The 23,140-nt window shown below is 35.0% G+C and overlaps 3 protein-coding genes and 1 non-coding gene across 4 annotated transcripts; all 4 read right to left on the bottom strand.

The window, feature by feature from the left end:
• Positions 1–2,460: 2,460 nt before the first annotated feature.
• Positions 2,461–4,703, bottom strand: LOC7470027 (fructose-bisphosphate aldolase 1, chloroplastic). The gene is made up of 6 exons (XM_002305426.4): positions 4,419–4,703; positions 3,916–4,185; positions 3,615–3,724; positions 3,418–3,508; positions 3,059–3,328; positions 2,461–2,903 (listed from the first exon to the last, which is right to left on the bottom strand). The coding sequence occupies exons 1-6, from the start codon at positions 4,587–4,589 to the stop codon at positions 2,625–2,627; spliced, it is 1,191 nt and encodes a 396-aa protein (XP_002305462.1). The 5' UTR covers positions 4,590–4,703; the 3' UTR covers positions 2,461–2,624.
• A 910-nt stretch (positions 4,704–5,613) lies between these two features.
• Positions 5,614–6,508, bottom strand: LOC7470026 (uncharacterized). The gene is made up of 2 exons (XM_002305425.3): positions 6,185–6,508; positions 5,614–6,090 (listed from the first exon to the last, which is right to left on the bottom strand). Exons 1-2 carry the CDS (start codon positions 6,506–6,508, stop codon positions 5,749–5,751), a joined length of 666 nt encoding a protein of 221 aa, XP_002305461.3. The 3' UTR covers positions 5,614–5,748.
• Positions 6,509–9,334: 2,826 nt separating this feature from the next.
• TRNAE-CUC (transfer RNA glutamic acid (anticodon CUC)) lies at positions 9,335–9,407 on the bottom strand. Its single transcript has one exon. It is a non-coding gene; the product is annotated as a tRNA-Glu (tRNA).
• Positions 9,408–11,346: 1,939 nt separating this feature from the next.
• Positions 11,347–15,488, bottom strand: LOC7453600 (endoglucanase 24). Its single transcript, XM_002305424.4, has 4 exons — positions 14,996–15,488; positions 13,563–13,862; positions 13,238–13,399; positions 11,347–12,316 (listed from the first exon to the last, which is right to left on the bottom strand). The coding sequence occupies exons 1-4, from the start codon at positions 15,413–15,415 to the stop codon at positions 11,708–11,710; spliced, it is 1,491 nt and encodes a 496-aa protein (XP_002305460.4). The 5' UTR covers positions 15,416–15,488; the 3' UTR covers positions 11,347–11,707.
• Between the last annotated feature and the right edge of the window lie 7,652 nt (positions 15,489–23,140).

Raw genomic sequence — 23,140 nt, 5'->3', positions numbered from 1 at the left:
GTTTTTATCATAAAATTAAACCTTTAGATATAGAAGAGCTATGTCAGTGACTGTTATTGTGTTAGTGTTAAGGTTAAATCCACTTTCATGACGACTTAGTCATTTTCTCTCAAAAGGATATGCCTTCAGTTTTTCATTAATTTTAGCTCTGACCTCCACTTTTTCTTTCAATAACCCTTGTTGGTTCAATACCAAGGCCTTTTTTTCCCTTCAGATAAGTAGAGGCACATTGCCTTAAGGTTACTTGATTCTCCTTCACTGTGGACACTCCTTTCAGAGTTTGGAATTTCAGTGTCAAGTACCTAGTGCTAACGACTGCATTAATCTAATGCAAAAGAGGTCTATCTAAAATGGCATTGTAGGCCAAGGTCATGTCAAAAACCATAAAGGTTTGCTGGGGGGAGACTCGCTTAGAGGGAATGCTAATGGTGACTGAGAGTTTTAGGGTGCCCTTCATCGATACGCTTGAACCTTCTATCTTAATAAGATGAGTTTTTATTAGGATCAGTCTTGTGTGGGATATCCCCATCCGGGCCATTACTTTGTGGAAGAGGATATTGATTGCATTGTCATTATCCACCAACACTTGATATACTCGATGGTTAAAAAGGATTGTAAAGATGAACATGTCATTTCATACGGGAAAGTTATTCCCACTCTATCTTCTAGGGTAAAGACGATGGGCTCATGCCATTGTTTTACAAGAAGAGTAGTTGTAAGTACTTCCTTCCTATACTTTCTTTTCCTAGTGCTAGAATCACCTTCCGAAGGGGTTCCACCTAAGATCATGTTGATTTCAAGTAGTGCCATCATGGATTGACTAAGCACTTCCTTTTTTAGCTTGGGATGGGAATCCTTCTTCAAAAACTGATGAAGATAGCCCTTGGTTATCAATCTTTCAATTTCCTTTTTCAAGACGTAACACTCATTTGTGTCGTGTCTTTTATCTTTATGAAATAAACAATTCTTATTAAATGTACGAGTATTGGGTGGCGATTTCATGGGAGGAAGAGGGAATTAGACAAACTCTTTACTTTGAATGGCGATATGGATTTTAAAGAGACTAGTATTTAGTAGAAAAGTATGCATTTTAGGATAGTTCGGACGTTCCTTGATCTGTCTATTTTGATTTTTTCTAAGGTTATTGTCCCTTATAGGTGAGCGATCCCACTTAAGAGACCTCTCAGTCAAACTTTCTCTTGAGAAAAAAGGAAGAACCATGGCGCAACCCACTTAAAACAAGGTTCATGTTTTTTTTCACCTAAAAACTCATTTAAACCTATTTTAAACCTAAAACACCTAGAAAACAACCTAGAAGCCTTGTTAAACCAATCTATAGCCCTCAAAAACACAAAAAAAAAAACTCAAAACTCAAAACCCAAAATCAACCAAAAACTAAAAATCTTTTCAAGCTTAGATCTGTTTATTTAGGCACTTTCAAGGTAAAAACACCGAACTCGAACTTCTCTCATTATATAGAATCATTTAACACAAAAATCGACCGTTTTAGTGGCCATAATTATCATTAAAGACAATTTTCTCTCTCTACGCCTGATCCGGCGAGTCCCTTTCTCTCCTCCCATAAAAAAAGGACTAAAAAAAATAAGGAAAATGAACAAAATTGAATTTTAAAAAATTAAAAGGACCGGTTATGGAAGAGCTAAAAAAGATGGGGGGCTAAAATGAACTTTTTAGACAAATTTCAAATCCGCCACTTATTTTACTTGCTTTCACTTTAGTCCTTTTCTTTTAATTCAACCCTCCCTCTTAAAAAAAAATACATTTAGGTGCTAATTTGAACTCAAAAGGCTAAATTATTCAAAATAGAAGTTCAAAAATCAAATTGAAATTTTTCTAAAAATCAATTAATTTGGTACCTCCGTCTCATTTTGGTCACAGCCTTATATACGACCCTTATTTAAGGTTGTTGGGCCTTTTTTTTTTTGTTTTTTTAATTAATATAGGTCTCCGGGTCAGCTTGCGCACACCTCGACTAATCACACGGCCCTTGAAGTTAACGACCATATTGTAAGCCTCTAGTGGCCCTGAGAGGACTTGAACTCGTGATTATTGGGGAGCAAACCCAAGACCTGACCAGTTGAGCTAAACCCCTGAAAGTTGCCTTTTGTTTTAGTGGCCAAGGTTGTTGCTCTCCATTCCATGTGGCTGGCTGGCCTATGCCATCGCCAGCAATTGTTGTAGCTTACTAATTGCAGGTTCCAAAAAATGGGTAGATCTGAACAGACATAACGTTTCAATTTGCCTAACATCTCGAGTTTTTTTATGGTGGTCACATAGGTCTTAGTTTAACCTGCTTGGATGATAGATTCTTCTCCTAGTCTGGAATCATGAACATTTTCAATGTATCAACTAGAGTTGATTTTTTTTTTCTAATCAGGACCCATATTAGGATTTGAAGTTGCAGATCAAAGCATTTCAGTGCTTAATGCATACCAAATCTCATTGGCAAAGAGGTTTATTATGTGACTAAAAAGTGCATGTAACAAAGAACAAAAATAGTCTCCATGGCTATAAAATCTTTTAAACATTTAGATAAATTAGTGTTGCAGTTGCTCCCTCGGATCCCCATCTTCTTCATCTATAGATTTCAATCACAACAGAGCTTAGTAGGCGTAGTTCTTGACGAACATTCCTTTCTTGGCTTCATCTGACTCTCCCTCACCGGTGTACTTGCCAAGCTGAGCAAGAGAGTTGGCCTTGGCACGGATGAGAAGTGCTTCCTGAGCTGCATTCACGTTCTCTGGCCTGCCTCCCCATGTCTTCAAGCAAGTGTTCTGGAGAGCTCTAGCATATGAGAAAGACACGTGCCATGGGTTTGCAGACTGGTTCATTGCGTTGAGGTTCAGGGTTGCTTCAACCTCGGATTGCCCACCAGACAAAAACTGCTCAAAAAATAATCCATGATCAGTACATGTTTCACTATTATTGCTAAAGAAGCCGTCCTGCCTAAAGCATGTTAATCTTGATAAGCCGAAATTTTAACACTTCATGCAAAAAAAGAAGTAAAACTGTGAATGAAAGTTGAAATGCAACTTGCCATGATTCCAGGGACGGATGGGGGGATTCTCCTCTGAAGGAGCTTGAGTGTGTACTCAGCAACTTGTTCAGGGGTGGCCCTGTCCTTGCATTCAGCACCAGGAGTGACCATACTAGGCTTGAGAAGAATACCCTCAAACATGACATTGTTCTCTGCCATGTAGAAGAAAACCTCAGCCCAAACCTTCTGGGCTACTTCGAAAGTCCTGTCAATGCCATGCTCACCATCAAGCAAGATTTCTGGCTCCACAATTGGGACCAATCCATTGTCCTACAAGATCCAAGTAACAAAATCTTAATCAGCAAGTAGAGATTATAAACAACAGGTAGCAATACAGCAATTTGTTTGGGGTGCTATACTTGAGAAATGGCAGCATAGCGGGCAAGACCCCAGGCAGCCTCCTTCACTGCCAAGGCAGATGGGCCGTTGGGAATGCTCACAACAGTACGCCTGACCAATGAAAGTAAGCATTTAGTTAATTAGTTACGTACGTTGCAAAGTAAATATGGTTACAGAAAGTTGGCATTTTGCGAAACATAGAGAACAAATTTCATACCATTTGGCAAAACGAGCTCCCTGTTGGTAGTAAGCAGCTGTGCGGGAGGCGAGTCCATCAAGACCTTGGCACCATGACTCATCATTGGAACCAGCTAGAGGCACCAAACCCTATTGTTTTCATTTTTCAAACTGTATGTTACTAAAATTTTGTTCAATAAACAATAAGATGTATACTCTTTTGCCTATACTATCAAATTTAGTTAACTCAATGACAAGAATAAAGCACGAGTTTAATTTCAATAAAAAAAGTTCTGAATTCGTGAAAATTTAATGTTAGGAGACATGTGTCGGAGTATTACCTTGTCAACTTTGATACCGGGAACAATCTTTTGCTCAACAAGAACATCAACCATCTTCTTGCCATCAGTGGTGGATTGGTAGAGAGTCTCCTCAAAAAGGATGGCACCAGAGACGTAATCACCAAGGCCAGGGACTGTCACAAGAAGGGTACGGTATGCCTGGCGGTTAGCCTCGGTGTTCTCTAGCCCGATTGAGGCGAGACGTTTTCCACAGGTAGCGTTAGACTCATCCATGGCCAAAATACCTCGGCCAGGAGATGCAATTGTTTTCTACATCCAGAAACAAGAACAGATAAGTGCGGTCTCATTTACCCAAAAAACCTAAAAGGGCAGTGTCTTATATCATGGACTTAAAGCTGGCAAGAGAAGTACTATCACTTTCTACTTAAAGCCTGTGCTTTACACTATCATGTATGACAAAGTCATTGCATGTCATATTTTTTTTGCAAGTGTCTACTCTAACTCCAGCTAAAGTGATTGAAAGATGTAACAATATAACATACCGCGGTTTTGACAAGCTCCTCAGCATAGGAACCAGCACGAACGGTAAGAGCAGAAGGGGCGGTGGAGCGGCACCGGACAATGGAGGCAGAAGGCAAGCGGAGGGTCTGACCCTTAACAAACTCAGACTTGTCTAGAACTGGTGATGACTTGAGAAATGATGCCGAGGCCATCTTTCTTTTTTCTGTTTTTGCTGATAGGAGACTACACTGCCAGTGCAAGATAGCCTATAACAAGTGTCTATATCTTATCTCCTCTCTATCTTGTGCCTCTTTACCACACATGCATGCACTTCCACGAATTTATATTTGGCTTCCATGTTATCACAAGATGTCACATTTGAGGCTGTCCTTCATCGACAAATAACAATTTGCCACGTGGATGATATATATAGCACGGTACACTTTGTTTTGTGTATGCGTGGTTGAAATAGATGGTTTTATTCCCACCTCGTAAATTAATGAAATTATGGAGTCATAAAGCTGATATTTTCTCTTCTTTGTCAAGAAGAACAGACAACTGCATCCCATTCACTATGTTACCGAGTCCAAATCAGTGTCGCTTGGGAGATTTCTCTGGAGAGTAAATATGAGGTTGTAATCTCTCCTGTTTTGTTTCTTAGCTTCATTTGATTAATGGCCATTGTTTAATAGCCAAATTTGATAGTCTATGATTCCCCTCTCAACGGTAGATAGCTTGCCATATCAGCTTTCTATGTGATGGGCTCGAGTTTCTATGCCCCATAGTGGGTCTAAATATCACTGGGTGGTTCCATTTGAAGGACCCACTAAAATAGCATAGATTCATGGCAGAGGCACCAAATTGCCAACGTTTTTTGGTTAAAGGATCCCCAGTACGGCTTTAGACAAATTAGAACCTTAATTCTTGATTCCTTGCTCAACGTGGTCGTTGGTCAAACTGGTGGTTCTGAACATCAGTTGCAGAAGCCTGAAGAACGAGAACTGAGAATCATGTGAGTAGGGCTGCGGCTCCTCACAATTAGTACAGAATTCAATTGGACGTGAGATTTCAGTCATGGAAAGCCCCTGTCAAGTTCATTGGGACGGTAATGCATTGTATAATATGAACATCAGAAGTAGATATAAAATCTTAAATGTACATGTCAGTATTTCAGAGACAACAACTAAATTTAAGGTTGCCCGGTCCATCATTCATTCGGTTGAATAGAATGCTTATGTAAAAATATTTCACACTTACGCAGAACTCTAAACACTACGTCCATCAAAATTAAAAGCGGTTGCTAGAAGCAGGAGACGTGCAACGAAGTTGAAATTATAAAATGTACAATGTTGTCAACAATGTCAAGTAAAGTCAAGAATGTTGATCCAAAGACAGGTCAGCAATGCCATGAGTCAAAGTATCAAGGGACTCCTCTTTCAAATCTTTCCGTGCTCCGGAATCATCAGATGATGATGGAGTGGATTGAACAGGATTTTCAGCAAGCGCCTTGTTCAACTGTTTGATAAGCTCATCTTCCTCATCTTCCATGCCCGAACCCCAAACCTTAAAGATATCCTCAGTTGATGGCTCAATATCAGATGCTGTAAAACCCATATCAAGTCCTGAACCTGCTGGCAGACACATCGTTGAGTCGTCATCTTCCTTGCAATTAGGCGAGAAGGCATGTTCGAGAGAAGTTTCTGAGAGATCTCCCTGAAAGAGTTGTGATGATGAAACATCAATCTCCTCGTTGATTGGAAAACCGTTGCTTCTTTTTTGTATTTCTTTATCAGTTGTAGAGACCTACCTCATCATCAGTTACTACACGTGACTGTAAATTTTCTGTTTCATTGGATAGATGCATCAGAATGTCAGTTCCTCTAGGCAAGTCATCATTTCCAGGTTCAGAAGAGTCATGTGACTCTGGCTGCAGACTGAGAATTTCTAGCAAAACATCTTTCAGAGAACTCCAGTCAGTACCATCTGAAATTTCAGGATCTTTAACAAGGCAAGAATCAACCCAAGCTACATCTTCAGGTGAAAGCACATCTCCGTTCTCATTAGACTCCAACGAATCAACAAGAACAGAAGAAATAGAGCCTTGTACCATCTCACTATCACCAGCAGTCATGGCTAAAGATATGTAGGAAGCAACGTCAATAAACAAGAAGGAAGACAGGTTAATGCACAACCATAAAAACTCAAGAGGCAGAGACAAATTAATTTTCTAGTGAGGACATGCAAATTACATTTTGTCCTAAGCAATGACGCCTCCAAGGTGGCATTGCCCTGCACAATTATCTAGTCGAAGAGCGCTTCCATCACAGTTCAAAATATGGTTCAAATAATACATCTAGTCCACCAGAGGCAGAAAACTCATTTTCTCTTTCTATTAATGATAAGCGCACTGCATTTCCTTCGAATAAAACCAACTTTCCCAAGAACACAGGCCAGCTCACATGCTGAGAGAAACGGATGTCCTAAAAAAAAATTATTGCAAAAGGGGAGCTTTCTAATTATCTTGTCCTACAATGAGAGTATGCGGCAAGCCATCACAACCCACAGTAGCCACGGAAGATACTCAAATCCCAGCATTTGTCCAGTATCAAAGAATACAGAAGCCAAGACAGAAATAAAGCCACTTGGAATCCTACCATTCCAGCAATATAATTATCTAGAACCGTAACCATACCTTTACCTATGTTAATCATAACATTCAGCCCCCTTGCAATGAAACTCATCATCAGACTATTACAAGCATTATCATTCAGTCATATCAGACAGCAATTCCCATTCCTAGTTAGCAAGCACACTACTAACAAAATAAATATATATATATATATATATATAGACACACACACACACTCTAGTATGACCCTACGAAAAAGTTTGCATAGACAACAAATGCATCATAAAAAATAGTAGTTACAATTAGGGCAAAATAATTAACAATAACATGAAATTTGTTGAATTTCTAACAAACTAGACGCAAGATTTTAGCATTGTTACTAACTAAGCTCGACAATTAAAGTTGGTGTCTCTTACGTACTAGAAATCAACTAGAGGTTTCCAATGCGGCAATTTTGAAGTAAGAACCTATCAATGATGGATACTGATGAGTTTCAAATTTCAGGATGTTTAAAAATAAGGTTGATGTATTGAATAATTAGGTAACTTTTTAATTCAAGCAATCTGACTCATTTTTCATAATCAAGGTATCTGATGACTTGATATGAAAAGTCTAGAGGGTTGGTAAGTAGCAGTAAGTGATGCCTGATAAGGCAAGTGACCAGTAATTATAGTAGTAGTAGGTGGTGCCTATTAAGTTAGGTGACCGATAGCTGATATCTACAAAAAGTTATCTTTGATGGACGTGAGGACTCTCTAATTGTAAAGTCAGTAACTTTGTAAAAAAAGAAAGTGCAATGATATTTTAGAGAGATAGACTATGAAAATATGTATGCTAAAAATGTTGAAAATGAAGAGACTGTGAATCTTTGACTTGAATGATTCATGATATATTTATAGCTCATAAATCTTGTCTTTTTATGGAGAGGAAGGGTTGAAGTGTAATTTCACCCTTGTGATATTTTGAGTTGTATTCTAGTCAAAATAATATGTATTTTATCAGTATAAAATACTGAAAAACCAGCATGGGGTTCGAAAACAATTTTCTAGCGAGTGTTGGGCTCGAGCAAGGTGCTTGAGCCCATTAGAGGAGAAAGTGGACATGGGCGTGTTGTTTAGACCCAAACATGCTGGGCTCAGGTGTGACAGCCTAAGTCTACAAGGGTGTTGGGGGTGCACACCCAGCACCAGCTGCGTGTACGCCCTACATGGGCGTATGCTCACTAGGGTGCATTAGGCGGGCGCCCAGTACACTGTATAGTGCCCATGCACTAGGCATCCATGCTCCCATGAAGGGGGCATGGGCTCAGGCTACTTGCTCGATCCCATGTTCCTGGTGCGTGGGCTCGGGCTCCTTCCCTGAGCCCATGCTTTTTGGAAGCTGGGTTCAAGCTACCATGCCCGAGCCCATGTTTGCTGGATGTTTTTTTTTTTGTTTTTTTTTTAAGGATTTTCTTGAATATATTTTGGAGGATTTTTTTAGGTTTATTTTATTTGAATCCATCAAATGTCTAATACATGAGAGAGGTGAAGAGAAAGAGAGTTGTGAAACGTACTGTTTTGAAGAAAAAACCTTAATTCTTAGCTGATAAAATTGGTTATTGCAATTGAAGTTTCTAAAAGGAAGAAGGTGAAGAGAGAGAGACAATACTTGATTCTGATTTTTTTTCTTGGAGTCTGTTTGTTTTCATGTTTAAAATTTTTTTTTTTTATTTACTTCAAAATAATTTTCTTATATATTTTTAAATCGTTTTGATTTATTAATATTAAAAATAAATTTTAAAAATAAAAAAAATATTATTTTAATGTTTTTTAAAGTTAGAAAGACTACTATGTTTTATGTTTTATTGACTTGAATTTCAAGGAGAAACCAACGATTTTAATCTCGCTACGAGAGCTCAATTGCTGGCCCAATTCGCTGACTTTAAGCAATTCGTGTAGAGGGTTGTTTTGCTCTTGTCAAGATAATGGTGTTCGGCACATAAAATGCAGTTACATATGAGTACACTAGTGTTCTAGTCTATGAAAAGGGAGGATCTTTTGCACTAGATTTCTATGGAAGAAAGTTATTATAGAGATATTTACACTGAAGAATTGAAAGCTGAGATATGCACACTTAGCAGTAGCGCCTGGAGAAGCGTTGTGGGTGTTCTTGATCAATTTGGGCTCTTGGGTTATTTTCGTGCATTTGTTAATGGATCTGCTCATTTTCTTGTTTGTCAAAACTGCGAGCCAATTTTTTTAGTTTATTCTCATTGCCCTCTGTTTTTAGGGCGTATATAAGAATAGAAGGCTGCATATTTGTTGTTTGCCCGGAAAAAGAAATTATTTCCGTTGCCGGGACTTGAACCCGGGTCGCTCGGGTGAGAGCCGAGTATCCTAACCAACTAGACTACAACGGATTGTTGACAAGTTGTTGGCAGGTAAATTTGAAATTTAATTTTCATTAAGAAATTATTCCTATTCATTGATGTTGAGCGATTTGGACATTCCCTTTTCAGCTTTTGGAATAGATCCTGTATTGAGCCCAGTTAATTGAGCGGTTCGAACAAGCCCATAAAACCTTTTTTAGGCCCACTAATCCAACTCCATTTTTACGCAGCTACCCGGCAAACGTCTGTTGAAGACCTGAAGTTCTTGAGAGAGGAGAGCAGAAGGATAGCTCTCTGTCGTGAAGCATTTTTGGACCAGCTTCTTTCTCTTACATCCATGTCCAAATTGATTTATTTATTTATATATAAAAAAATTCCTCCTTTTATTTATCTTCTAAATCTTAACCAAAATGATAAGCAAATGAGTAAGTAAATCTACAAACCATCCAAGCTTAACACCTCGAGAATCCCATTAACTTGTTTACCAGATCAAAATAAAAGAACCTGTGTTGGTTTATCAATTTTTGGCAACCACGCCTCATTGTTTTGATGAACTTGCAAGTTGCCTCATCTTCCATTTTCTTGATATAATGGTGAAACCAGTTGAATACGGTAGATAGGGAACAAAATGACTGGTGTTGGGCCAATAAATGAACTTTACTAACGTTAGATGATCCAAGAAATCAATGTCTAACCATTCATAAAAGAGAAACTTGGTTCATAACGTGAAATAAGCCAGCCATGTTCAGTAGGTGTCAATGTCATTGCTCTTTCAGCCTTTCTCCTTACGATCTTTAGCAATGATCATCTGGCCATTTGGCCAATTTTGCATACTCTAGTAAACATTTCTCACACCCCCGCTATCATGCTACGCGTTTTAACTAGCAGGATAAGAAAAAAAAAAGAAAAAAAAAAGGAATGAATAAGATTAAGCTGAACAGTATTTATTGGACTGGACTGGACAGATAATTGTCTTATCCTATGTTTAGTGTATTTTAAATTGACTAGATAATTTGTTTTATTTTATGAATGATAGATACTAAAAGAGTCTCGGTAGATCCAAGATTTGGATTGGTTTGGGTTTAAAAAAAATAAAAGAAGGATTCATTCAACCTGATTCGGTTAAAAACTCAGATTAATCTATAACCCGATTAACCGAAGATAAAACTCAGGTCATCATTTTTTTTTTTTGTTATTTGTTTTATTTGGGATCTTTTTAAATTGGTTTTTTGTTTTAACAATTTCACCCTTCTTAAGGTTTTTCTATCAAATTTTATCCTTATTCTTATTCTTTTTATTGCCACCTTTTTTGCTTTGTAATTTTTTTTTTTTTTTTGCGATTTCATCCTTCAAAATTAAATTAGTTGATTGAATTCGGGTTCAAGATTTCACGGATTGTGAATTTTAGAGATTAAAACAAGTTTAAGAGGTTCACTAATTTCAAAAGTCAATATGGGTTGACTTTTGTTTTTTTTTTAAATTGATTTATTTTAATTTCATCTTTCAAAAAATTTTCTCTTATACCCATGATCGTGAAATTTGTAAGTTCACCTAGTTTAACAGGTTTTTCTTATTTTTTTTTATTTTTTTATAGTTTCATCTTTTTAACATTGGACTGTTTAATAATTCAAATGGGCTCGTGCCTATTTTTTTTTCTTTATTATTTCTTTTTCAATTTCTTTTGTTATTTTATTTTTTTTATTCATATTATTTAAATTATCAATTAAATCATTAACTCATATCTCAAATTTTTCTATCTTTTACATAGAAATTGTTTTTGTCCCACTGGAGTGGATAACGGGCATCAAATCTAGTTAATCTCAAAAGCTGACCTAAGAACACACAAAAATTAAAGAGAAGCCAAGTGGCTTTTGAGTCAAGAGCCCACTAAAAAGTGGTAAATTGAACGAAAGCTTTTCAAGAGCGGAATTAAATTTTCACAGGCAGGAATCTGTAAAGGGGATGCCTATAAAGTCACGAAACACATCACATGTCTTTCAATTGATTGAAAGCCGGCCAGCGAATGTTCTGTTCTTACAACTAAATTGAAAATGAAATATCAAGAAAATGGAAGATGAGGCAACTCGCAAGAAAATGGAAGATTTCATTTCCTTGTATCAGATTAATTAAAGCCAGAATGGGATTTTACATCTCAAAATCAGTTCCTTATCCTTTGTAAGAAGTCACGACGATTCTTCGTGATCCAGTGCTAACAATTCAGCAGCTACCAAGCCTCCACCCTCTTTGCTTTCGCCAGGATGAGAGACATTCCTCCGACTTTTAAATGCCAATAAACACTGGTTTATGTGCAAAATTGAGCTCTGTTTGCCTCAACTAAAACTGGGATTTGCTGCAAAATAAGCAAGCACACCAACAAATGGTGCATTAATATACGTTGTTGGCTCGGATTTTCTAAAATCATCTCGACTATCTTCGTATGAATCATCTTCGCTAGGTCCACCCACAATAGCCCCAACATGAACGTTAGGGTTAGGGTTTGATGAATTGCAGTAGATTGAACCTTCTTTGCAAGCTATAAGATCAGGATGATCCTTAACCGACGGCAACGATGACCCACGGTGATGAATCCGTTGAGGATAATGGTCGCTATATCCGACCATATAAGACAATCCCAAAGGGTTATCTCCTAAAATGTAATCAACTTGCCTCTTAGCCTGTTGCCGAAGTGAATATGGACCGACATTTACATTTCCACAATTGACAGATTGCGATGTTCTTTCCAGGTAATTTGCATAAGCAAGTAGCAAAAATGAGATCGTTGTTGCATGCTGCAGGTTGCTGCCTCCTGGCTTGTAGATTAGGCCACCGGGAGTGTATTCTACGTGAGAGGATGATGATTCAGGTATGAGGGTGCACATGAAGCTATCAGCTGATTCTTTGTATGACTGGAGAGAGTTCATGTTTCCTTCTAGAACTTCCTATCACACAATAATCAAATTAACATATATAGAATCTCAATGAATCTAAACATCCTTGCGAAAAAACTATAAATGCAAACTTAAAAATATTGTTAATTGAAATAGTATAATTATAGTTATGTTTCTTTATCTAAAAAACTTAACACTAGTTTTTAAATGTCGATTAATCATTATTTAATTAATCGGGAATAAATAAATTTTTTAATGAAATGATAAAAACACCATTGAAAACAAAAAAATTAAAACTAGCATTATAGGATATTTTCATATTTTTTTTACAATGATTTTTTGTTATTATAATGTTAACTGAAAGGTAATTTAATATTTGATCAAATATAAAAAATGATAAACAATTAAAAAGCATAATAAATGAACCAAAATACCTTTAAAAACAAATTTTAAAACCGGAGTTAATGAGTTTTTCCATCTTTTCACATGATATTTTTGTTATTACCATGTTAATCTAGGGGTAATTTGATATTTGAATATATATATAAAAAAAAAAACAGGCGGGTGTATAGCACTAGAAGACGTGTTGGAGGTTTCCGTGTATTTTGTGCGACGAGAGTGGTGCCTTCTAACCTCCAGAAATACCCTATGGAAATGAAAAGAAATTTTGCAAATTACACACCAAAAAATGTGTGATTTACTTCAGAATTGATCCATCAAAAATAAATCTCAGCACTCTTTTCTCTCCTCTTCCTCTCACACGTATGCTTTAAATTAATTATGTCGGAGCAAAGACAAATCAAGTAAATAATATGTTTTTACTAAGTAAAATAAAATGAATTTCATATTTTTAAAACCCATTTCAAATAAAAGAATTCAATTAACAAACTTTGAAATCAATTATAGTAAAGAATTGATTCAAGACTGGTGTAAAGAATCAGGTGTGCAAGCTTGTTCAAATTTACCACTAACCTTTGAGACAAGAACATTAAGGCCAGCATGCTTGTTGTCCCACCCAAATTCATTAATATTTTCATCAGCTCCCAGGGTCTCCCCATTGTTTTGTAAGAAACTAAGGTAAGTGTCATCGTAAGATGCCCTCCTAAGCCATGCTGCTCCCCATAGCAACTCATCCTGACGAAACCAGTCAAAATAGAATCAGATCAGTCTGAATTTAATAATTTAACACATCCTTTATCCAGAGTACTTAAAATTAGTCTGATTCCTACAAATGGTAAGAAATTAGCACGCAGACAGCATTGCAAATTGATCAAATCATCAAAGAGTTTCTACTCACTTGATAACCATCAAAATCGCAATAGAATGGGCATGCACCATCTTTAATATTGGAGTTGTCACTATAAGCTCCTCTGTAACTATCAGCAAATTGGAAGGCATTAATGGCGTTTCTTAGTAATGTTTCTGCATATCCCGGGTCCGACGATCGAAATGCCATAGATGAAGCTGCCAAGGCTGCCGCAGTCTCACCGGCAACATCAGATGCCGGGTTTGGAGCATCCACAGCGTAAACAACCCTAGGAGTATCCATGTCCTCTGGTCTTTCCCAGCAAATATGGTCTCCATTTGGATCCCCCACCTGTAGCGTAAAAAACTTAGTATTAATTAAACAGCCAAATCAAATTATTATGGTCAAAATAAAACATCAAACAAAATGTATTTATGTTTTGATTCTGATTAATTATCACTATGGGCTTAATTAGTCCTTGAAATTAACAAAACAATCATGGTAGATCAATCGTCCCGTCAAGGGAAGTGAAGCGCATTATACAGTCTTAAAGCGTAGGCTAAATTCTTATTCCCCACGAAACATAAACATGATGGGCCCAATTTCTTGACCCATACAAGTCCTGGACCTTCTAGGACAACAGAGTACTGTCGTGCATCATTGCAGAACCGATGATGGCAATGAAAATTGAAAAGGAAATGGCCCCCTCCCCAGCTACCATTATTTTTTTTAATTTATTTTTAATATGATATATTAAATCAATCTAAAGTCATAAAACAAAATTAATTTGAATAAAAAATAAATAAACACTCTCTGAGTAGATGGCTTTAGTTGATTAAACAACTTTCATTAACTTCCAAATCATGGATTTGGATCCATGAACTTAGCCAAACCTATATCAGAGAGTGTCAAGCACACACTTAAATGCAGTGTGAAGGCAGGTGAAATCTTAATCTGGTCAAACCTAATATTTCACCGGGTGACTTGTGGGGGCCAAAAAGTCAGTACAGGACAATCTGTCGACCAAGTGTTACACAATTTGGCCCCATATCTACGTTTCTTCACTCACTCCATGATTAGTTCACCCTCGCCCGACGCAACTCTCATACCTATAGCATAAACAATCCTAGGAGTATCCATGTCCTCTGGTCTTTCCCAACAAATATGGTCTCCATTTGGATCCCCCACCTATAGCGTAAGGAACTTAGTATTAATTAAACAGCCAAATCAAATTATTTTGGTCAAAATAAAACATCAAACAAAATGTATTTATATTTTGATTCTGTCGACCAAGTTTTACACAATTTGGCCACATATCTACATTTCTTCACTCACTCCTGATTAGTTCAACCTCGCCCGACGCAACTCACATACCCCAACTCCCCAGACTACCCCTACCCATCCAGAAAATCACAAAACTACCCCCTGGCATTTACCAAAAAGAGAGAGAAAAACTACAGTGTCCCATGCCACTTATGACTTACCTGAACAAAAATCCGGTTAGGCTGAGAAACAGTCTTGAGCAGATAATCGGTGGCCCAACGAATGGCAACTAAGCTGTTTCTCAACTCATTCGGAGGCATTAAGTCTCCAAATTCATTCACACTCCACGCCAACATTGTAGTTGTGAATGCCATGGGGAAGCCAAACTTGACATTATCACCGGCATCATAGTAGCCACCAGTCAGGTCTGTATTATATGTCCACCCATCACTTAGGCCTGAATTAGCACGCCAAGTTACGCGTTGGTCTTGTGGCAAATAGCCTGACCTTTGACCCTCGAAGAAAAGAATGGACTTTGATAATGCATCTTGGTACTCGTGGTAGCTTGACTGAAACAGCGGTAATTGAGCGAGCAGTGCAGTGAAAAGAAGAGCGTAATGGGGAGGAGAGAGGTTCTTCATGGTGCTGAAGATGGGTTGTGGTGGTGGCTTCTTCTTTTAGCATACGCAAATGTAAAGTGTAGTGTGGTGTTGAGGTTTTGGTTTTATTTATTTATTTATTTTTATTTAATGGTGCATTTAATCCCTTTATTTCTCAACTTATCTTAGTCTGGTCCTCGTAATCGATTTGCCTTGACTGTGGACATGTAAAGTGGGTCCTGGCATCCAAGTTTAATTCATATTTACGGTGTATTTTTACAAAAACAAGTTGTTTCGTGTAGGCCCATGTTTTAGAATCATGTTTGTTTAGAATCGAATTATTTTTCAACACAACCAACTGTGAATGTTGTTTTTTTTTTTAATTATTATTAATAAGGGTGTTTGAGGTAGCTTGCGCATACCTTGACTAATCACATAAGCGCTGAAGTTAACGACCATGTAAATTTCTAGTGATTATCATATTAGTAATCACATTACTCGAACTTATGATCATAGAAGGATCAAATTTTTTTATTTCAAACTCTTACCGCTAAATCATCTACTAAATAGTAGTGTGAATATTGTTTATTAACATGTCGTATGATTATAATTTCAATCATTATGTTTCTATTTTATCTTCATTTTATATTCAATTAATCATTTTATAAATAGTTGTATTTAATTAAATCTCTTCCCTAAGTTACATGTAATCTCAAACTTGACTCCATTTAGGCGGTATTTGTTATTATGATAACATTTAATTTTTAAAATAATTTTTATTTAGAAATATATTAAATAATATTATTTTAAAAAAATATTAATATATTAAAATAATTTAAAAACACAAAAAATAAAATTCTTAAAAATACAATTTCATCGCGGAAGAGAAAAACTATCTTATTATAATTTCTTCACTTGAGAGCTCTGAGCTCAACAAGTAGTTGATGGAAAGACCAATTGATTAATAAACAGAGTAGGAGGATGTCATTAAGATAAGCATAACTAGGAATATCGAAGATGAGAGAGTAAAGGGCTAAAGGCCCACCATTAACCCGCCGGAGAGTAAAGGGAGGTGCTGTCACGAGACAAGGGGATGGGATGAGTAGAAGCGCCGACACTTGCTATGTCTGTCAGTTTACTTCACAGGTATACCCAATGTCAGTGCAGAATGCATGGACAAAATTAATTATCTTGGCTTTTTTCCTTTCTTTTCCTTTTATTTTCATGGGCCCCTGAAATAATTAAAGAAGAGCTGTGAAATGAGGGAAGTACATGGATTAATCTATACCTTCAGTCAACCGGAAGTTGAGGGCACTCTCCGTTGCAGTGGTCGGAAAAAAGTGGAGAGCTAAAGGCTGCTTTGGAAGCTCGGGCGAGATTGTGCTGAAAAATGAAATTCCAACTTCATAAATTGTCTACTTTTCTGCGATTTTGCATCTAGAGTTCTAAATCCTTAAAACCATCAATACTGATTTATGTAGCAACTGAGGTTGTTCTTGAATGTTAACTGAAAAGGGTTGATGAATTAAGGTTGGTGTTGAGATTAGTTAACTAGTCTATGGTTATATATATATAACACTTGTCTATAGTTTTCTTTTTTTCAGAATATGGATTAGAAATGACAATTTATCCAATTATGTCATCATCTCGTTAATTATGATTATGTTGGTCTATATAATAGAATATTGGATATATATGCCTCTTACTTATCTTCCATATAATTGAATATTCACAGGAAAAATATATACGTGAGTTTTTCACTTTATCATTAAACAAGGTACTAAGATTGCTATAATAAAATTATCGTTATATTATTCAGTTAAGAAAATGGGAAGTTTTGTACTAAGGGTAGTTTGGTTTTTTTTATATAAATTCTTGATTATTAAAAGATTATTCGGGGGCTTATTTATCTTTTTAAAAAATTTTATGTAGTAAAATAAGCTTTTACCCCTAAGTTTAACAAAATATATAACCGTTTGACCATGTGTTTTTTTTTTTAATCTTTTCTTAGACTTTAAAATAATAAAAATACCTTTTCACTCTAAGGTTAAAAAATTATAAAGCTATTGGCTAATGGTTTTTTTGGTTTTTACCTTCTTAGTATACAGTAAAAAAACACATTTTATATTAGAAAGACAATAAATAAGGTATGTGTTTGGGGTGTTTTTGTTTTTTCACACAGTTTTTTTAATTTTTAAAGTTATTTGGGTGGCGCGTGCAATGTCATCCAGTGGTCTAACTTAACCTTCTACTATTTTTTTAAAAGTATCATTGTATCATCTTCCTCCTAGTGCGGCGCATGACGACATATAATTGTTGGAGTGTCTCCGGGGTTTTTTTTTTTTTCTCTCTCTCTCTCTCTAATGCTAGAAAAGGTGCACGATTATCCTTTTTATTCTTAGTATTTCAATTTCAATTCTCATTCTTTTAATTTTTTATTTTTGTTCATATTTCTTTTATAAAAAATTTATTTATTTGCAATTTAGTTTTTCAATTACAATTTCTCATATATTATTTTTTTCATTTTGATCCTTATTCTTTTGATTTTTAATTTTTTTCCCTGACCCTATTACTAAAGTTCTGGTGGCTTTCAATTTCATCCTCCAATCAAAGTTTATGTTGTTTTTTTTTTTTTTAATTTGACCTTAATTCTCTTGATTTGTTTTTTCCTTTTGTTAAAGTTATTTTTCAATCCAGTAACCCTCTAATTGTATTTTTTTGTTTTCCCTCTAATTTATTTTTTTATTTTAATTTTCATCCTTTTTCTTTTAATTATATAGTTTTTAGATTCTTTTGTGTTGCTAATTTTTTTCATTTGCTAATTGTAGTTTTTTGTTTTCCCTCTAATTTATTTTTTTATTTTAATTTTCAACCTTGTTCTTTTAATTATATAGTTTTTAGATTCTTTTGTGTTGCTAATTTTTTTCATGGTTTCATTTCTTTGATTTTTGATTTGTTGGGAATTGAACTTCGTAATTTTTTCATTTATAGTGCTTCCCGTTTAATGACCCGGGCCATGTGTTTGAAAAGTTAATATCGTTCAATATCTTTTTTTCTTCTCATTTTCTTTTTGCTATCTCAACGTTCTATATTAGTGTTTTTTTTTACAGATTGTTTTTGTGATTATCTTCAATTTCTTTTCTAGAAATTTATCACAGTCTTATGACCTAGATCACAGGTTTTACAAGCCTTTTTTGAATAAAAGTTTTTTTAAAAAAAATTGTTTGTATTTGATTTTGAAAATATTATTCTAATTCATCCATGATTTTTTTTTTTGGTTTTATACAAATGAAATTTATTTTTCAAAATAAAAAAAAAATCATTTTTAAATAATATTTATGTTATATTTGGCCTTGTGTAATATATTTTCTAGGGTATGAGTTTATTCAATCAATTCTATTTGTTTTTTTATTTATATTATTTTTTATTAATTTAAATAAACAAGTTCAACAAATATAAACAGATAAATATCTTATTTTGTATGATTAAATATCTTGATTTATACTCATTTTTTAATTTTTTTAAATTTCTCTTCTCATTATTATTAATATTTTTTTTTATTAAAAAAATTACAGCCCGCAACGTTTCACGGATTAAATAGCCAAAGTTAGTACATACTTAGAAGGAAAGCATTTCGATCATGTCCTCAAAATGGTAAGTGGAAAGCAACAATGTCGTGCTGTACCTGATGACAAACGACAAGCAAACCAAATTTCAATGACAGGGAAGCATAAGTTAGTAAAAAATCTAAAACTTTAAGGCGTGCGACAGGGAACAGTTTTGAGATTAATGCACTAGTTTTCCTGTAACTTTTATTTTTTAATTAAGATAACTGTCCGAATTAATTTGTGTGTATTTTAACTAATTCTATAAATTTTAAAATTAATAATTATATAAACTTTTAATAACGAATATATTATTTTCTTGTAACTTATTAAGTAAGGAAATGGCAAGTTTGCTTTCCAAAAGAGAGAAACCAAGCATGGGTCGTGGCCATATTTGCCTGTGTGCACACGCAAGTTGAGAGGCAGTGGTTGTGTTTTGAATCGAGATGGATGCAATAATTTGAGAGGCTGAGGATTCCGAGCATGTTGAAAAGCCGAGAGACAAGGAGCAGGAGGGCTTGTCTGTATTATTCAGATTCTTATCCCCTTGTCACGAGCTTTTGCCTACTGGGGGAGGTGCTCGCACTGATGAGTATTTTCTCGCTTCTTCCTCTTTTCCTTGTTAATAGGATGGTTGAGGAATTGTTTTTTAAAATATTTTTTTATTTAAAAATATATTAAAATAATATTTTTTTATATTAGTATATTAAAACAATAAAAAAAATTCAAAAAAATTCAAAATTTACCCTTATCTCCATTTAAAAACCAGCGCATTGTTTATTGGAAGAGTAAATCGTACCAAATTGCAATGCAGAGAGAACAAAATGACGACTTGAAAAAATCTGAATGAGTGCTTAGCATTATGATTAGATTTCGCTGAAAGGATAAGGGTCCAACAAAATCACCATGAGAGGAAGTTACTACTATAAGCAAGTTTTTGTAGTATTGTGTCGTTGAATGTAAAATTGGTTAATTTTCTTTCCCTTTTCTTTTCAACTATAAGGTTTTCGCAGTGGTCAATTCATATTAAGCATTTTTTGAAAGCATGTCTTATGTTCAACATCGTAAATTCTTCTGAATATTAATTTTAAAAATCCAAACTTGGATTTTTTTTTCTAAATATTCATGACCTGTTTAAATCAAGATTTGACACTAACATGAAATGAGATTTACTAGTAATTTTTGCTATTCATCCATGCTTTTAAGCACGTAAGGAAGCCCAAAACTTTAGAAATTAATAGTTTTAAAACCCGGTCCGGCCCGGCGGGTCGACCTGGGGCTGGAACCGGGCCAGGTTGAAAAAAAAATAGGGGAAGAAAAAACCCGGTGTGACCCAGTAAGACCCAGTCAAAAACCCGGTTGCAACACGTTGACTTTTGTTTTTTTTTCTTTTACTAAAACGATGTCATTTTGATTTTTTTAAAAAAATTGATCCAGACAACCTGGTCAAAATCTAAAACCCAAGCCTTGGACCAGATCAGATTTAAAAACTATCAAACATATGATTTCTTGACAGAAAAAAAAACCCAACAACAACAAGTGACTGTGCCCACAAATAGCTTTCTAAATCCATACATTTATTAGGCCAACGCTCAAGACAAAACAAGACAACTTTCATCCCGGGCCAGATATAAATGGTCACGAGAGGGTAATTTATGATGAATATCTGCAAATTAACAGAACGGGGGTTCATGAAAGTATTTTAGGGCATTTGAAAGTATAGTTATAGTTGTTTTTTAAAGTATTTTTAACTCGGAAATATATTAAAATAATAATTTTTTATTTTTTAAAAATAATTTTTAACATTAACGTATCAATATGACCTGAAAACACAAAATGATCTGATTAATTTTTATATGTTTGATTATCGCATGTGTTATTAGCGATGCTTTTTCTCTAGATGCATTAACTAACAGATAGATGGGTGCTTTGATGTCAGCATGACCTTTTTGGTTGGAGGTAGGAGATAATTTACTGAACCTTTATGATACTTTCCCAAAATTCTTTTGGTATATCCCACTGCTTTACCAATGCTATATATAAAAAAAGAAATCAATCATCCATAAATAAAATAAGATATTATTATCTGTTATAACTTTATTAACCAACTAGCATGGTATTATCATATAGTATTTTCCAGGGCATGCAGTATTATTGTAAGATACATTAGCAGATTCGTCTATGTCAGGAATTAAAGATGTTGATATTGCTTTTTTCAAATTAATATATTCAGTGCTTGTCACTCAATAAATATATTAAGGTTATCATCAAGTGAATATATCAGCTAGCATTTGTCAACTTATTAACTATTTTGTGGTAGACTTGTTAATTCTCTTATACATTTCCTCTTTTCTTATCATAATGAATTTCATTATTCTATGAGAGAATTATACATTGCACAATTTCCAACAAAAATGTTATGCCAGCAAATTATCAGTGGTTGGGTCATGGATACCTAAAACACTGGCAATTTCAAGAACTTTAAATACAAGCTTAGCCCTAACTGTCAATTCGTAACTTGTAACTGAAACATATGCCTTCAAGAATGAACAATTAGTTTTTTCTTTCACTGTATAAATGGTAGCATATCTAAAAAATGTCTATTAAACCACCATGCTTTTCATATAGTGGTGATGTTTTTTATTTGTAGGAAAGTACAATATTCAGATATGATAGAATATACAATTGTATACTTGACAAAAAAATATAAAAACAATCAATTAGGATATCTCCTATAATATTTTCTACAATCAATGAGGATCACATGAATTATGATGCAATATTCTTGTATCCTTAACATCCCCTCGCAAGCTTAGTGTGAGATTGACCCGAACACGAAATTTAGAACAAAAGAAAGTAAAGAGAGATTAAGAGAGGCTCTTTGTAAACACATCAACAATCTGCATCTAAGACAATATAAATTGAGGATGAATAACACCAAAGGTAGCTAGCTCATAAATAAAATGATAATTAGAATCAATATGTTTAGACCGTATGTGAGAAACAAGATTGAGAGTTAAGAAGATTGCATTTTTTTTAATCACAGAGAAGTAAAGACTGGTGTTTCAAAGAAACCTTAAGGTATCGAAGAAGGTGAGAGAGCTAAATAATTTTAGAGGCCATGTGAGTCAATGCTTGATACTCATATTCACAACTAGAACGAGAAACATTGGGTTGTTTCTTAACACTCAACTATACAAGGTTTTCACCAAAAAAGATTACATAACCAGAAGTGGAGCAGCGGGTGTTAAGGCAACCAGCTCGATCAGCTTTAGAGTATACAAGAATACCTGAAGGTGGAGAAAAAGATAAATATAACCCATAGTGGAGTGTGCCCTTAATATAATGAAGAAATCTACAGTAAGAGATTGCATATATTGACTTACAAAATTTACAACACAAGTGAGATCAAGACGAGTTATAGTCAAGTACTGCAATGCTCCTACCATGGAGTGATACAAAGTGGGATCAGAGAAGGAATCACCATCACTAGTGAGCCGCTAAGAAACAACCATTGGTATAGACACCAACTTATTGTCAAGGAGTTAAGCATGAACAAGAATATCATGAGCATATTTGACTTGACTTAAAAAGAGTCAAGTTGCAAAAAAAGACACCTCAAGACCAATAAAATAACTCAAATAGTCCAAGTCTTTGGTGACAAGTTCACGATGAAAACACTGAATAAAATCTCGAAGTAAGGCATCATCATTGTCTATCACAACAATATCATCAATATAGAGTAATAAATAGATAAGATTGTCAGATCTGGTGAGGACAAAAAATGATGTATCACCATGATTGCAGAAAAAACCAAAATAAAGTAAGAAGGAACTAAAACGGTGAAACCAAGCACGGGGAGCTTGCTTCAAGCCATAAAATACCTTGTTTAGCTTACAAATATCATAGGAAACATGAAGGGAATTATAATTAAAAGTAGAAAGAAACGTTGAATGACCATGCTTAAGCACATAGAGACCATCATCACAACGACTGATTACCACCACCTTTCCTGTTACGCGATTATGTATGGTAAACGACTTATCAATGAAAGTAATAGAAATTGGATAATCAAAGGTTAGTTTGATGATAAATAACAATTTTTTAGGTGAGTTAAGGGACAACTAAAACATCCAATAGATTTAGATTTTAAGATGGAGAA

The sequence above is a fragment of the Populus trichocarpa genome, chromosome 4 (genome assembly GCF_000002775.5).
Source record: "Populus trichocarpa isolate Nisqually-1 chromosome 4, P.trichocarpa_v4.1, whole genome shotgun sequence".
NCBI classification, from domain to species: domain Eukaryota; kingdom Viridiplantae; phylum Streptophyta; class Magnoliopsida; order Malpighiales; family Salicaceae; genus Populus; species Populus trichocarpa.
Note: the sequence above shows the minus strand (reverse complement) of the source record. Positions and strands in the feature narration are given on the sequence as shown.

Excerpts from the sequence above, each read along its gene's own strand:
- LOC7470026 (XM_002305425.3), bottom strand. The coding sequence starts at position 6,508 with ATGACTGCTGGTGATAGTGAGATGGTACAAGGCTCTATTTCTTCTGTT. Across the intron at positions 6,091-6,184 it reads GTGTAGTAACTGATGATGAG|GGAGATCTCTCAGAAACTTC; the intron begins GTAGGTCTCTAC and ends CAACTCTTTCAG.
- LOC7470027 (XM_002305426.4), bottom strand. The coding sequence starts at position 4,589 with ATGGCCTCGGCATCATTTCTCAAGTCATCACCAGTTCTAGACAAGTCT. Across the intron at positions 3,725-3,915 it reads CCGGTATCAAAGTTGACAAG|GGTTTGGTGCCTCTAGCTGG; the intron begins GTAATACTCCGA and ends TGAAAACAATAG. Across the intron at positions 2,904-3,058 it reads CATCCGTCCCTGGAATCATG|TTTTTGTCTGGTGGGCAATC; the intron begins GCAAGTTGCATT and ends TTTTTTGAGCAG.
- LOC7453600 (XM_002305424.4), bottom strand. The coding sequence starts at position 15,415 with ATGAAGAACCTCTCTCCTCCCCATTACGCTCTTCTTTTCACTGCACTG. Across the intron at positions 13,863-14,995 it reads CTAACCGGATTTTTGTTCAG|GTGGGGGATCCAAATGGAGA; the intron begins GTAAGTCATAAG and ends TTTACGCTACAG. Across the intron at positions 13,400-13,562 it reads GCGATTTTGATGGTTATCAA|GATGAGTTGCTATGGGGAGC; the intron begins GTGAGTAGAAAC and ends TGGTTTCGTCAG.